We start from the raw sequence: 16,712 nt of genomic DNA, 5'->3' as shown, positions 1-16,712 counted from the left end.
GGCATTATTAATATCAACAGTACCTCTTTATCAAATAACATTTGTCTTTTAGAACAAAAACAGATTAAAATATTTTAAACTGTCCAAATGAAAAATCATAGAAAAATTGATTTTTGTATGGTGATCACATACTACAGAACATTTCTCCTTTACTGCTACAATATAGGTTTACTTTGTCACAGCTCATTTATTTTAAAAAAGTCATTTACCTTAAAAGAAAATTCTCTTCTTTTGTATACCCCATCTGGACTAATGGTACTACCATTCACTCACCCACCACAGCCAGAAACCCAAGTTTATCCTAGACTTCTCTCTTTCTCTCGCCCTTCAAATAATCAAATCACCAACTTTACCTCCTAAATATTTCAATCATCTGTTCCTTTCTGTCCAACTCAACTGCCAGAGCATTGTTGCAGTCCTTCGTCATGCCTCACCTGGGCAATCATGATAATTTCCTAAATCAACTCCTTGTTTTCAGGCCTGCCCCATCCATCCTTCCTACTACTGCCAGGACAATCTTTCTAAAATGCACATCTCATTATATCACTTAGATGGTTGCCTTCAGAATACAATTCAAATTCCTTCACATGGCATTTAAAGCTTTTCATATATTGACCATTGCCTGCCTCTCCACTTACTGTCACCACCATTTACTGAGCACCTACTATGTAGCATATAGCAGGCTATATGCTAGGACACTGGAGATAAAAAGATGACTAAGACATAGATGATGACCTAAAGGAACTACATATGAACATATAATTATATTTTAAAAAAGTGAAAAATGCAATAATAGAAATATAAACACAGTAGCCCAGAGAAGGAAGTGATTAATCCTGTCAGGGAGGAAATGGGCTGAGGTCAGGGAAGACTACAGAAAAGAGTGACAACTGAGCGATTTTAAAGGATGAATAGGAACTCTCCTAGTGGACAAGAGCATGGAGACATGATTTAGGTTAGTATATTGAGAAAGATATGAATTCTGCTTTCTTCAGGACTCACCATTTTTAGAAGTTTCCTTAACCCTCCCCATCCTGCCTCCAGCCAAGCTGAGTTAGGAGTTGGGTTCCTTCCTTTGTGCATTTCTTTGTTCATATGATAATTATTATGGTTGGCTTTTCTTGTCTCAGTCTCTTCTAGTAGACTTAAAGATCTAGTGGGAGGGGCCGGCCCAGTGGCGTAGTGGTTGAGTTTGTCTGCTCTGCTTCGGCGGCCCGGGGTTCAGATACCGGGTGCAGACGTACACACCACTCGTCAAGCCATTCTGTGGTGGTGACCAACAAACAGAGTGGAGGGAGGTTGGCAAGGACGTTAGCTCAGGGACAAGCTTCTTCAAGTGGAAAAAAAAAAAAGATCTAAAGGGAATGGAGTACCTTGTTAAAACTCTGGATCCTTAGTCTTTAGCACAGTGCCCGGCACATGACAGATGGTCAACAAATACTTGCTGAATATATGATTATATAATATTGAGTCCTAAAATCTTAAAGTAGGAGATAATTTGCCACTTGTCATACAGTAGACTAGATGACAAAACAAGAAGCCTTGAACAGATTGCAAGAAGATAGCAAGTCTACTACAGATTCCTTCTACATCAAGCATATCCTTTCTCTCTGTAAGCCTGGATTACTTACAGGTAAAATAAAGATGTCACGTTAAGTGATTGATTCCACCTACATAAAACCGCTTGCATCTGTCCCCGTCTTGTCTAATTCCACTGGCATTATCCTAAAACAGATTTTTTAAAACATCTCTACCCTGGATGACAACTGCCTTCTCACAAGTCTTCCCACCTTCAGTCTCTTCATTGCAATCGATTTTCCATATTACTACCAGATTGGTTTTCCTCAAGCAATGCTCTGATCACCTCCAAAACATGCCTCCCCCATCCCACAACAGACTACAGAAAAAATCTTACCTCTGTAGCCTTTCATTCAAAGTTATCTACCGTCTGACCACAACATACCTTTCCATTTTTATTTCCTGCTTGTCCCTCTTCACTCATACTCTTCTCTCAACAAACTGGTTTGCTATTACTCTCCACACAGGTCCATAACTTCCCACCTCACATTACTCCTTCTCCTTGGAATATGCTTTTCTACCATCTAAGTAGAAAGATTTGAACAGCAATTCCAATTCCACCATTTACTGACTAATACTACGCAAGTTATTTTAACTGTCTCAGTCTTAAGTTCTCTCATCTCTAAAAAAGGCGTAATGATACCTTGCTTGGAGTTGTTGTGAAGATTAGAAAATAACATACATAATAGGCCTGGCACATAACTGATCAAAAAGTGATAGATTTTATTATTACCATCTTTCAAGGCTAATTCAAAAGCCATCTTCTTAATAAAGTCTTTTGGGATCCCTCCCAGCTGGAAGCAACCCTTCCCTCCTTTACATTCCTCAGAGTCAGACTTTACTTCTCTTAAGACAGTTACCTTTGCTTTTTATTAGTGGTCTTTCAAACATTCTGAGGACAGAATCCATGGCTGATTCCTCTTTTTGTTTCTTTTAGTGTCTAAAACAGTGTCTGATTTAGGATAGGCATTTATTGATGAATAAATACTTAAGAAAATCCTAAGAATTATATGTCCATTTTCAGTTGAAAAGCTAAGCATTAACGAATTTACATAATTGCAGAGAAAAGTGTTATTATTCCCCTCCTCTCTTCAGGATAAGTACAAGAGAAAGCATAATACTTCTTGGATTATTAAAAAATGTACATGGACTCTATATATAGAAAACTCTAAAGAATCCACCAGAAAACTATTAGAAATAATCAACAACTACAGCAAAGTTGTAGGGTAAAAAATCAACTTACAAAAATCAGTTGCATTTCTATACACTAACAATGAACTAACAGAAAGAGAAGTCAAGAATACAATCCCATTTAGAATCACAACAAAAAGAATAAAATATCTAGGAATAAAGTTAATGAAGGAAGTGAAAGATCTAAACCCTAAAAACTATAAGACATATTATTGAAAGAAATCAAAGAAGACATAAAGAAATGGAAAGCTATTCCATGCTTATGGATTGGAAGAATAAACATTGTTAAAATGTCTATATTACCTAAAGCAATCTACAGATTCAATGCAGTCCTAATCAGAATCCCAATGACATTCTTCACGGAAATAGAACAAGAATCCTAAAATTTATATGGAACAACAAAAGACCCCAAATAGCCAAAGCAATCCCAAGAAAAAAGAACAAAGCTAGAGGCATCACAATCCCTGACTTCAAAATATACTACAAAGTTACAGTAATCAAAACAGCATGGTACTGGCACAAAAACAGACACATAAATCAATGGAACAGATTGAGAACTCAGAAATAAAACCACACATCTATGGACAGCTAATCTTTGACAAAAGAGCTAAGAACATACAATGGAGAAAAGAAAGTCTCTTCAATAAATGGTGTTGGGAAAACTGGACAGCCATGTGCAAAAGGATGAAAGTAGACCATTATCTTACATAAAGAACTCATACAACTCAACAACCAGAAGACAAACAACCTGATCAAAAAATGGGCAGAGGATATGAAGAGACATTTTTCCAAAGAAGATATACAGATGGCCAAGAGGCACATGAAAAGATGTTCAATATCACTAATTATTAGGGAAAGGCAAATCAAAACTATAGTGAGATATCAACTTACACTGTCAGAATGGCTATATAATTAACATGACAAAAAATAACAAAAGTTGGAGAGGACGTGGAGAAAAGGGAACCCTCATACACTGCTGGTGGGAATGCAAACTGGTGCAGCCACGATGGAAAACAGTATGGAGACTTCTCAAAAATTAAAAATAGAAATATCATACCATCCAGCTATCCCACTACTGGGTATTTATCCAAAGAACGTGAAATCAACAATACAAACAGATCTATGCACCCCTATGTTCACTGCAGCATTAGTCACAGTAACCAAGACATGGAAGCAACACAAGTGCCCATCAACTGATGAATGGATAAAGAAGATGTGGCATAAATATACAATGGAATACTACTCAGCCATAAAAAAGACAAAATTGTCCCATTTGCAACAATATGGATGGACCTGGAGGGTATTATGTTAAGTGAAATAAGCCAAGAAATAAGACATAGACAGATGTCTTATTAATAAGCAAAATAAGACAAACACCGCATGCTTTTACTCATATGTGGAAGATAAAAAAAGACATGGATAAGGAGAACAGATTAGTGGTTACCAGAGGGGAAGGGGGTGGGCGAGGGGGTGAAAGGGGTAAAGGGGCACATATGTATGGTGATGGATAAAAACTAGACTACAAGATGCGGTCTTTATAGAAACTGATATAAAATAATGTACACCTGAAATTACACAATGTTATAAACCCATATGACCTCAATAAAATAATTTTAAAAAAATGTACATGGTTATCTTCAACTCATCAAGTGGGCACTTGATACCCAGGTTGCAAACAACTCTAAAGACAATTTGTTCTGACCTAGACACTCTAGTACATGTTCTAGTCTTCATGAGAACTCTGAAAATACATTTCCTGTCTCCCTCAAGTAAGCTGTGATTTTAAAGAACCGCCTAGGGTTAGGCTAGTTGTTGCAGACGTCCAATTCCCCTCTTCGTCAGGTCTCAGATACCCACATACACCATACATTTTAGGTCCATCAATTGGCAGGTTTTCTCAGTATGACAAAGAGGACATTTTCACATATTTTAAAAGACAATTTGGGGACTCTGCATTTTTCAAGGCCAATGCTTGGTTTGAAAGTTGACTATTACTTCCTTCATTCTCTAATATTTCACCTCTCAGACTTACAGACAATCCATTGGTGATAGAAGCCAATGATTTCCACATGTGAAGTGATATGCGCAATCTTTCTGAAGATCTGTATGACTTGGACATTCTTATAGAAGAAGGAAATACTCTCTTCTCCACTGGAAGACTGCAATTCTATTGCTGATGTCAATTATATAGGCACCCAGCAGTAGAACTGCTTCAGCATAATTCCTTAAAGATAGGGTCTTGGCTATTTTAAAGGCCATAATATCAAATGAACTAAAAGGTCAGTAAAGCTGGCAGGAGAGGAATGAATTCAGTACAGAAGATACAGACTAATCAATGACCTTGGAGATTTCAGACAAATCAGATTTTCTATTGAAGGCAGAGACATAAATAGTACGAACAAAACACAGACGTAGAAACAAAAGCCACCAACTCAACTTTTTGTTTGAAAACTTGTTAGGTCTAGAGAACTGTTCAAACCACAGCTGCTAATGGTTATGGATTTGGCAATCAAAATGTCTTTGTTAAAAAAAAAGTTTTAACTGCCTTACTATTGAGGTTACAAACCACAGCCTTGATGCATTGTTGCAGTCAACATCCTCCCTGCTGTTTTTGAGAGCTTACATCTGCTGCTGGCAGATAAAACGCTGGCAAATGGCATGGGCTCCTTCCAGGGGAATACAGGAGGAGTTTTAACTAGATGGCTCTTATCTTCCTTTCCCTCCTGAGTTAAGCCCACAGCCTTTTCTGTATCACTCCTACCTTGTCTAGGTTGATCCCCTGCCATTACTCAGGAGGGTTGAAGGTCTAGAGGGATTTTTTTCCTGGCACAAATCAGCCATGCCAGCCATACTACTCTTAGAAGATAAAAGGAAGACGAGTTCTTAGCTCAGGGGAAAGCATTTTAAGCACATATTTTTAAAGCCACTGACAGTGTAGTGCACTTGATTTTAAACAACCACTAATAAAACCTTTTCAGTTTTTTTTTTTTAAAGGAACTAAATGATCACGCTATGCCAAAAATAATGAGGACTTAGTATATTTTAACTTATCAAAAAAAGGCCAAGAATGCAAGGTCAGGAAGTAAATTACTGAGTTTCTTCAGGGAAGGAAAAAGGAACAAGACGGAGAAATAAAATGTGGTCCAAGTCACAGGGGAGATTAGTTTCAGTTGAAATAAAAATTACTAGATTCACACTGGTTTTCAAAGAATATGCAATTCAGCTGAGTGATGAGAAATGCGTGTGGAAATGCAGAAAGAAGACATATGTCAGGAAACTGTATCCTGGATGGTTCTCTCAGTGAGCTAGCCTATGAGGATAAAAGAAAACCAAACATACCTAGACTAGCACTTCCTAAACTGTATATACCACAAGATACCAGTTCTGCAGTATGTCAGTAGGTAGTGGAAGGAGCAGGGGGACATTTTATAGTCAAAAAGTTTTGGGAACACTGCATGTCATATCCACCAGACATATCAGGGAGTTTTATCAGAGAGTCATAAGGCACACTAGCATATTAAGGGTCCTGAGAAGACCTGCAGTAAACAAACAAATTTGTTTAATCCAAAAGCATTTTCCAAATGTATGTGTCCATAGAACCCTTTTTTTTTTTTCAGAGAACTGCTATGTCATGGAATAATTTGGGAAATGCTAGTCTAGAGCTATTATTCTGAAATTCTCAACTCATTCTTGCAGAAATGAAAATAAGGTTGGTAAAACAGACTAGGCAATCGCATCTCTTACATCACAGAATCCTAGCTCAAACAGAGACAGGTAGATTACCAAGGATGCTTGAGACATTTTCCAAAAGGCAGTCAAATACCAAAGCTACAATTTTTTAAAAGTGGTAAGATCCTTACCCAATAATCCCCAAATAGGGCTAATATCAATTCTAATACATTCAGGTGCTACCTTCAAATACAGAAAAGACAATGGGGGAAAAGCTGACTATAAGGAAAATGGGGCTGGGATTCCTGTGTTTGGTGAAGCCTAGCAGCTTCTGGCATTTGAGGATATTCTGTCATACATCAGGGAAATTCATAAGGAGAGTTGCCAGGACTTCCAGCTGGGAACATATGGGAGGATTCCGACACTTCTATGTGCTGCCCTCAGCATCCTTAGGATAAAAGACAGAATATAAACTCAAGGAGGAGTATCATGCTGACCTGAAAGAGAGGGATCCCTGAGAAACCAAAAAGATTTGTTTTGTTAATTGGATTTCTAATTCCCTTAAGCCTTGTGGTATTCCATAGACTAGGATTACAGTTTTCTACAATTCTCCACACAAATCTGTGGCAGAAAAAAGACTGGCTAACTGTCTAGTGACTGAAATCAGTTGACCTTGTATCAGGTGGTGGTTTTCTTGACTGGCAAATGAGAAAGTAAAGAAAGGCCCCTCACCAAAAACCACCATCCACACTGCCAGATATGCCTGGGTCCTTTCAGAATGCAAATATCCTAAGAAGAAAATATAATACATTAAGTTATACTAAGCTGTTAATGACTGTGAGACCTGCCCAATGTAAGGAATTTTTATAATTATTACTTCTAGACTTAAAGAAAGGGAAAAGAGGAGAGAAAAGAAGACATTGAAAAAATGGGCAAAAAGTCCATAGATTAAACAAGGGTGTGGAAAACAAAGGGCCTCCATGTGTCTATGGTTTTGCCTAGGTGTGGATGAGGTACTAAGGGCAGAACGACAGCCTAGGAGTCAAAATTCATGGCAAAATGCATGCACTGCACACATAGTCATAAAGTAATCAGAAGGTGATCCACAAGAAAATAGAGCGATAACAACTATTGGCTAAAATCCATGAGAAAAGGATAGAGAGGGTGAGATAGAATAGTTTTTTTAAAAAGCAGACAGTAATAACAGTAATGAAAGACAAAAAAGTCTGAGAAAAATAAGCTGAAGAACATTTTCTTAAGCACAGCGGTAGAAGCCCTATTGCCTAAAGTAACTGTTCAAAAACAGGAAAACCATACTGTTAGGTAAGATTCTTCATGCTTTAAGGACGGGCTTTCCCATTTTGGATTTCTGCTAGCCTGAGTCTAAACATAAGGCTCTGAATTTCAAGAGTTTTCCATTTAAGCTAAAGTCCTTTGGCTCCCTCTGCTGTTCAAAAATGTACTTTAGTGGGCCGGCCCCCTGGCTTAGCAGTTAAGTGCGCGCACTCCGCTGCTGGCAGTCCGGGTTCGGATCCCGGGTGCGCACAGCTTCTCCCGCCATGCTGAGGCCGCGTCCCACATACAGCAACTAGAATGATGTGCAGCTATGACATACAACTATCTACTGGGGCTTTGGGGGGAAAAAAATAAATAAATAAAATCTTTAAAAAAAAAATGAACTTTAGTTATGTCAGTTTAATCTTTAGTGATCAAAATAAATAAAAATACGTACATACGTACACACATACACCAAACCTGGCATGGTTCAGGCAATCAGAGTTCAAACACACTTGCCTAACATGAATTCCCTGGCCTAGACCAAATGTTCCCGAATAAGTAATAACAAATCCTACCATCCCCACTACCTAATCGAAATAATTCAAGGGATTATGGAGGGTTTCTTCACCAAAAGCAGCAAAGTTTTATTAAGGGATGAGGACCCTATACTTGTTAGCTGGATTATAGCAACAGCTTTTTATGTAGAAATACATAAAATACATGGAAATACAGTCCTTCATATACCAGAAACAAAAGCATCACTAAGTTTTTTCTGTTTCTGCTCTGGTCTTTTCTCTCCCCAATATTTTCCTTATTAAAAGATTCTCCTCACATGTCTAAATTCAGTTGTTAACACCTTACTATCTCTAGGATGTTCTGCATTGAAGGATCTACAGGTCAGCCATGGTGGCAAACCAAGCATCTGTCCAAGTATTCTTTACTCACCTGATCCTTAAATTGCTTCTGAGACAAGCAGTCAATTAGATCCACACAGCCCAGAAGACAACCTGATGGATAGTCGTTGGGAAATTCCACATCTGAATCAAGAATAACAGAAGGATTGGATAAACTTCCTTCTTTGTGTCCCTGGAACTCATGAATCTGTTTTCAATTCTGAACAAATCACTTTCTATATTGTCTATTTGTGGATATAAGGAAAACAATGAGGTCTTTATTTGGCACAACCGTTTGTATTTCAGCAAAAAATTTAGGGAGTGGCCAGTTTAGTCCACTATCCACATCCTAAGCCATAGGAAAATTACCCTCACACCATTGAAGTTCAAGAACCCCACAACTTCATGCCGAACAAATCAATTCCACTATACTCAATTGGATCAGACTAGAGTTTGGTGATGATGGCTTTTGGAAACAAGCTACAGGTGTCAAGAGAAAAACCATAAAAGTTAAGCAAAAACCATAAGAATGTCAGAAAACAAATTTAAAACAAGCCAGTCATATCAGTCAAAACAGAAATGCGTTTTTAAGGAAACATGCACTTTTGAGTTCTAAAACTTGGTTTCTTAAAAACTTTTAAAGGTGGTTCTCTAATTATCCTCTCATTCTACCTTGAAAACAACTGTATGAGCTGGATAAAAGGAAGGAAAACAAGACACTCAAGGGTCAGAGTGTTTTTTAGTATACAAATTTAGTGTGTTTGGGGTGATTCCCAAAATACACTGCTTCAGTCAACCACCTTTGATCTGTCCAATCTGATAGGAGAGGTCTATTTGTGTCACTCTCAACAAAAAATTTTTATTTCTAATTGTTCTTCCCAACCTAAAGATCCCAGACTTTGTAACAGTCATTTTATTCTCATATTTTTTAAAAAAATGGAGAAAATTTTCTCAGATAAAATTAAGACTAGCTGGTTGATTTCTGGTGTTGGGAACTGATATTTTTATTTGTACTGTTTGGTGAATCAGTGCTTTGAACAGCTCTCTATGATTTGCCACTAGACAAACAAACACAAAGTTTAAAGTCCCTTAAGGCCAAAAATAGCCCAAGAAGAAGGAAGTGAAAGAAGATGAAGGTCAATGACTTCTCTCCACAAAGTAAGACTGAAAGGAGAATATATGACTGTTACCTTTCCCACGAAGAAGACGATATGTATTCTGGAGTTCTGAGACTTCTTGAGGGGAAGGTCTTTTGGCTGTGGCTGCTATCCAAAGTCGTCCTCTGTGAGGGGTGTACCAGCTTCTGCCCTCTACCCTTAAACAAACACAAATTTAGGATCTAAATTCTAGTATCCTAAAGGATCTCATAACATACTGCAAATTATCCAGTTGAAACAAGAGATCTATAGATAATACCTCACCAAGAGGGGTATTTTTTTGTGAAAAACATTTCTCTCACAATACCCTTCACTTGAGTATGAACCTCATTCTCTAGTTTTTCCTATCATCAGAACAAAGAGGGGCCAGCCCAGTGGCACAGCAGTTAAGTGCACGCACTCTGCTTCAGCGGCCCGGGGTTCCCAGGTTCAGACCCCGGGAGTACACTGATGCACTGCTTGTCAAGCCATACTGTGGCAGCGTCCCATATAAAGTAGAGGAAGATGGGCATGCATGTTAGCCCAGGGCCAATCTTTCTCAGCAAAAAAAAACAAAGAGGAAGATTGGCATCAGATGTTAGCTCGGGGCTGATCTTCCTCACAAAAAGAAAAAAAAAGAACGAAGACAATTTACCTCCCTCAGCTCCTATTTTTCACCTGATCTCTATAACTCAGAATTGTTGTTGTCACTAGCCTTGGGACTTGTACAATCCAAATCTTATATTTTCAAGGCATCCAAGTTATCCCACAAAAATGGAAATCTTTGCTTTTCTTTGAGTCAAAGGTTAACCTTTTCCTGGAAGATTTGTTAGTTAATTCTTCTCCAACCTGACAGAAAAATCCTCACCCACACATAACTTCCCAAGAATAGTACTTTTATAATTATTATTTAATAGAATTTAAGTAAATAAAAATGCTTATCATCTTTATTCTTTAAATTACGACCACATTCATTTTATAAAGGGTTATGTTCTTTGTAGATAATTAAACAACTTATTGACTAGTTTGAAAGAATCTTTAAGTGGAATAACAGAATGCATCTAAGAGAATTTAATTACTCTCTACTCTCTGAGGATTACAAAAAGATGTTTCTCTTTTAGTTCCCACCAAATAAAATAAAGTACCTTGATAATATACCCCTATTATACTATTCTTATAATGAGAAATAGGGAATTTCTCATATCCTCAGTTTTCCAATATAGATGAATTGGAAGGGTGCCAGGCACATAGTAGGTGCTCAATAAATGAAGACCACATCAATATATTTCTTCCCTCTACACCAAATAACCTGAAGGGTTACTGGGAAAATGGTCTCACAAACGTGGCAGAACCACCCACTTTATGTCTGTGGGATTAGTGATTGTGGGCTTGATGCTGCTCATTCTGTTCTTTTCAGTGAGAAAATCTGAATAACACAGATCCAAAATAGGATGAAAGAAATGTAAACATTCTGATTCCCTTGGCAGAAAACAAGCTGTTTAGTCTTCTACTTTGGAAAAGGAAGACATCTAAATTGCTGAGAGCTGAAGAAGAACAGACATCTGAGGGCCTACTTGCCCTGGAGCAGAAGCAGATTCACATGCACTTGTTCTAATGGCACTATGCACGTGGACTATGAAACAATTACAAGCCAAAGAAAAAGGCTGGGGGCTGGCCCTGTCGCCTGGTGGTTAAGTTTGGACACTCTGCTTCTGCAGCCTGGGTTCGCGGGTTCGGATGCTGGGCGTGGACCTATACCACTGTCGGTGGCCATGCTGTGGCAGGGACCCACATACAAAATAGCGGAAGACTGGTACAGATGTTAGCTTGGGGCAAATCTTCGTCAAGCAAAAAGAGGAAGATTGGCAAAAGATGTTAGCTCAGAGTAAATCTTCCTCAGCAAAAAAAAAAAAAGCCTGACTTTCGAGAGGGGAGAAAAATGGTAATGCATGTTTAATGAAGGAGGGAAATCACAGCCAATCTTGAAAACACCAAAGTAGAAATGATTGTTCCTAAATGCTGATAATAAATTTTATTTCAGGAAAGCAGAGAAATGAGTGAAGCTTACACAGTAAAAGTGGAAAAAGCACTTTGAAAATTTGAACTCTACTTCAATCTCTGTCACTAACTAGCCTTGTAATTCAGAGCAAGCTACTTTACCTTTGCCTGCCTAAGTGTCCTCATTTGTCCAAGATTGTAATAATTTTAGCCTCATCTATTTCATAGAGCTGCTGCTTTGAAAACTATAAAATTCTATTTAAATAGAATGTATTTTTACCGTTATGAGTTAGGATACTGCCAGGCATATAAAATTCTAATAGATAAACTAAGAAGGAAAAAAAGAGATATCTGCATCCTCACATTCATTGCAGCATTATTTACAAGAGCCAAGACATGGAAACAACCTAAGTGTCCACTGATGGATGAATACATAAAGAAAACGTGGTATATATATACAGTGGAATGTTATTCATCCATAAAAATGAAGGAAATCCTGCCATTTGCAACAACATGGATAGACCTTGAGGGTACTTTGCTAAGTGAAATAAGTCAGAGAAAGACGAATACTGTATGATCTCACTTACTGTGGAATCTGAAAAAACCAAACTCATAGATACAGAGAACAAATTGGGGGTGCCAGAGGGAAATGGGTGAAGGTAGTCAAAAAGTACAAACCTCCAGTTATAAGATAAATAAGTCCTGGGGATGTAATGTATAGCATAATGACTATAGTTAACAATACTTTATTGTATATTTGAAAGTTGCTAAGAGAGATCTTAAAAGTTCTCATCACAAGAAACAAAAAATTTGTTACTATGTGGGGTGATGGATGTTGACTCATTTTATTGTGGCAACCATTTTGCAATATATATATATACACATCAAATCATTATGTTGTACACCTTAAACAAATACAAATGTTACATGTCAACTGTATCTCAATAAAATGGAAAAAAGAAGAAAAATGAATATATTATAATGATAAGTGAAAGAAGAAAAACGCAAATATAAACATATACTAGGACCTCATTATTAACAATCTGCACAGAAAAAGAATATAAACAAACACTCCAAAATGCTAACAGTAGCTATTTCTAGGTGGTGGGATTATAGGTGACCTTTCTTTTTCTAGCTACTTTTCTGTATTTTCTAATTTTCTATTTACAAAAAAAGAAAAAACGATTTTTAAAAATTAAATTGCGAAGAAACATATGAAAATATGGAATAATAACCTATTACCATCACTAACAGGTACAAGGACTCAATCCTATAATACCTCTTCTTATCCCTCACTACTTCCCCAACTTTTTGTAGAAAAGGACTTTGTGGTAAAACAGTTTCTCCATAACGTTACTCAGATTAATAGACAGACAGATAGAAAACAAAACCACAGTTAGGCTGGTGTCTTAAAAAAATTAATAAACAGGCATAAAAATTTTGAATTTCAAATAGGATCAAACCATTAAGGTTGCTGAGTGCTATACTACAAAGGCAAAGCCAAGATAAGTTTTGTCAATAGATTTCCTTCCAAAGGTGAAAAAACTGGTATTCTAGGATCCTTAGTCTTTCTAATCTCAGTTTTTTTAAAGCTATTCAGTAAAAACTCTACTACTAAGTCAGTAACATGAATATATTGCTTAAAGTTGTATGTACTGAAGAGTATTATAAACCATCACTAGATTGGGGAAAATGAATTCCAATCCATAATTCTAAATCAAGTTTATGTTACTGTAAAATCTTCCACTGCCAAGATTCATTTCTATCTTTACCTTTTAATCCCTCTGACGAGCAGAGAAGCCCAGGGCTGATGCATAGAGAGGCACCAGCCACCATCAAAGCCCTCCTGAAATTCTTGGTCCTGGATTCGCAACTGGTGGCGATGTGAGTTGAACTCTAGTTCCGATCCTGCTGAATGGAAAGCCTTCTTCTGTGAGGCTGCACCTGTTTGATCTATCCACTATATGGGAAAGAAACCAAACATACAGTTCTATCTGACAAGGAAAGAATCTGGGGTAGGTATACAAAATGAGATGAATGCTAATAATGAAGAAATCATACTGGGAACATTTTCTTAGAAATATTTAATCCCATCTTTGTCTGAAACAAGGGCAAAAAAGGTGGAGAAGATATAAATTCAGTAGGAGTCCCAGGTATGATAACAAGATCTCACCTTAAAGGATAATTAGAATGTGGAAATCTCCATACATAGCTTCCAAATTCCAGCAACAGCACAACTACCAGACCAAATAATAGGTCTGTAATTATTTCCAGTTTATACTTATTAACGATTCATATTGGATTCTGGACAATTTTGCAACACAATTCTATCAGCCAAATGAGGGTTCAACATTTTGGTCCACACGTTCTTCATGTGCTTAGGGTCAGGGTCACATGCTGGTACCATGACAAAGCCAAACAGATGCTGTCAGGGGCAGGAGTTCTGACTATTGGATGCATAAAGTATTCTCTTACCCTGAAATGAACAACTTGTCCCCTCAAAGAGATGATGGAAGACTACTGAAATAAAACTCCCATCATGTAAACAGAATAGAAAATTACAGGGTAAAGGTAATTACACGAGACTGAAGAGTCCTGGCAGTAGTTCAGTCAGAGAATGACAAAGTTAATGTTCCTTCCAGAGCAAGAAGACTGAGTGCTCCAAAACTTTTTTTAAAAAAGAGGCTCTATTAAAATGATGAGGTTTGGGGTTAGCTGTCTTAATTTCTTGACTTTTTATTTAATAATTCATAGGGGAAAAAAAATGCCAGAGTGGTAGTCTGGAGACTCTAAGGAATCATTTAACCCTAAAAGGTTTCAGTTTTCTCAACTGTAAAATGATGAGGGTAGACTAAAGGAATCTCTAAGAATCTTTTTGTAATAAAATTTTATGACATCAATTATGTCATATCTTAAAAAAACCCAAACATATATTATTAACTATGTGAAAAGCTCAGAAAGTAAGGAGACTTACATAAAATATAAAAAAGATATGGTTCTTGCTTGCAAGGTACTTACAACTCTAGTAGAAGACAGACACATAAATAACTATCCAAAACATAAGGCAGAATTGAGTCAATACTACTCAGGGATGTAAATCCTTAAGTGGGAACACAGAGGAAGTATTGATCCATTACCGGGGAAATAAGTGATTTCATTAAAATGTTGGTATTTGAACAATCCTGAGGCCCAAATTCTCTGTTCTTTCTCTACTACAGTTCCTGTTTCTATTACCCATTTCTCTATTCCCACAGCCACTCTCCTGAATTAATCTATTATCTTTCAATAATACTATTATCCAGCCTGCTAACTGGTTTCCTCATCTACATTTTTAGTGTTTAAATAACTCCCTACTGCCCTACTAAAGCTACAATACTACTTTGGGCCCTCATCATCTCCCCATTGTGCTACTGCAATAATCTTCTTAGCAATTTCTCTGCTTGAAGTCTTACTCCTCCCTCCAATCCATTCTCTACATAGGCATGGAAGTCACGCCAATCTTCTGCTAAAATTCTTCAAGGACTCTTCTTTACCTACTTTAGGATAAAACCAAACTCCTTAGCATGAGACATAAGGGATTTCATAAGATGTTGCCTTCTGTACTGGTTTGAGTAATATCCACCCAAAATTTATGTCCACTCAGAACCTGTTAAAGTGACCTTATTTGGGAACAGGGTTTTTGCAGACGTAATCAGGTTAAGATAAGGTTATATCAGATTAGGGTGGACCCCAAATCCAATGACTAATGTCCTTATAAAAGGAGAGAACACACAGAGACAGACACACAGGGAAGAAGGCCACCTGAAGACGGAGGTAGAGATTAGAGTAAGCTACAAACCAAGGGATGCCTGGGGCCACCGAAACTGAAAGAGGAAAAGAAGCATTCTCCCATAGAACCTTGGGATGGAGTGTGGCCCTGCCAACACCTGGATTTCGGTGTTGAGAACTGTGAGAGAATAAATTTCCGTCGTCTTAAACCACCCAGTTGTGCTACTTTGTTATGGCTTCCCTAAGAAACAAGTACGCCCACTAGTCCATTTTAACTTCTAACAATACTTAATTACTTGCAGTTCTCCCAAATCTACAATGCTCTCAAGCTGAGCCTTTGTAAATGCGGTACCTTCTACCTGGAATTCCCTCCCTAGATTTGACTGCTTGGAAATTCCTATTCATCCCTTAACTCTCCTCTCAAACACTACTTCTTTTTGACTCCTCTAGTGAGTTTATGAACACTTCCCTCAAGTCCTACTATACTCACGACATGTGTCTATCATAGCAATTATCTTAATGAATTAAAATTATTTATATTCAAACACATCTTCCCGCTAAACTTGAAGTCCTTAAGGACAGGATCTGGGCCTTTACCTTTTAACTCCCCAGCACCTGGCAAAGAGCCTGGTACGTATACAATGCTGAATGAATATCTCCAGTTAAGCTATCTAAAGCACAGCTCTGATTGCATCTTTGTTTACGAATCTTCTACAGCTCACATTTATTTACAAAATAAAAATGTGAAAACTTCCTAGCTAAACATTTAAGCTCCTTAGTGATCTGGTTCTACCTACCTAACCCTACTCTATTTCTCATGATAAACCCTTTTATAAGCACTATCTAGGTAGTCTAAATTCACTATTTCATATATATATATATCTATACCATATAGATATATATCTATGTCATATATATGTAGATATATATAGATATACATATATATATGACATAGATATATATCTGTGATATAGATCTATGATATAGATATATATATCTATAGATATAGATATACCTATAGATATAGATATATCTCCTATGCTTTTGTCTATTCATGCCTTATTCTCACACTTCATTCTGTCTGGAATGTTTTTTTCCCACCAGCCCCAAACATCCATTTTCTTGGATATTTACTTTTAATGAATACCAGCTTCCCTATAAAAGCTTCTTTTATTCCCCTCAACTGGAAGCAGTCTCTCCC

The 16,712-nt window shown here is 37.3% G+C and overlaps 1 protein-coding gene across 1 annotated transcript in view; it reads right to left on the bottom strand.

The window, feature by feature from the left end:
* The window catches only part of TRIP4 (thyroid hormone receptor interactor 4), a 54,542-nt gene that overhangs the window by 14,860 nt on the left and 22,970 nt on the right, over nucleotides 1–16,712 (bottom strand). The window contains exons 9-11 of the mRNA XM_058541822.1: nucleotides 13,516–13,703; nucleotides 9,800–9,924; nucleotides 8,662–8,753 (exon numbers count right to left, since the gene is read on the bottom strand). Of these exons, the coding sequence (XP_058397805.1) occupies nucleotides 8,662–8,753; nucleotides 9,800–9,924; nucleotides 13,516–13,703 (405 nt within the window). The remainder of the gene's footprint in view (nucleotides 1–8,661; nucleotides 8,754–9,799; nucleotides 9,925–13,515; nucleotides 13,704–16,712) is intronic.

This window comes from Diceros bicornis, chromosome 5 (assembly GCF_020826845.1).
Source record: "Diceros bicornis minor isolate mBicDic1 chromosome 5, mDicBic1.mat.cur, whole genome shotgun sequence".
In the NCBI taxonomy this organism is placed as follows: Eukaryota; Metazoa; Chordata; class Mammalia; order Perissodactyla; family Rhinocerotidae; genus Diceros; species Diceros bicornis.
Note: the sequence above shows the minus strand (reverse complement) of the source record. Positions and strands in the feature narration are given on the sequence as shown.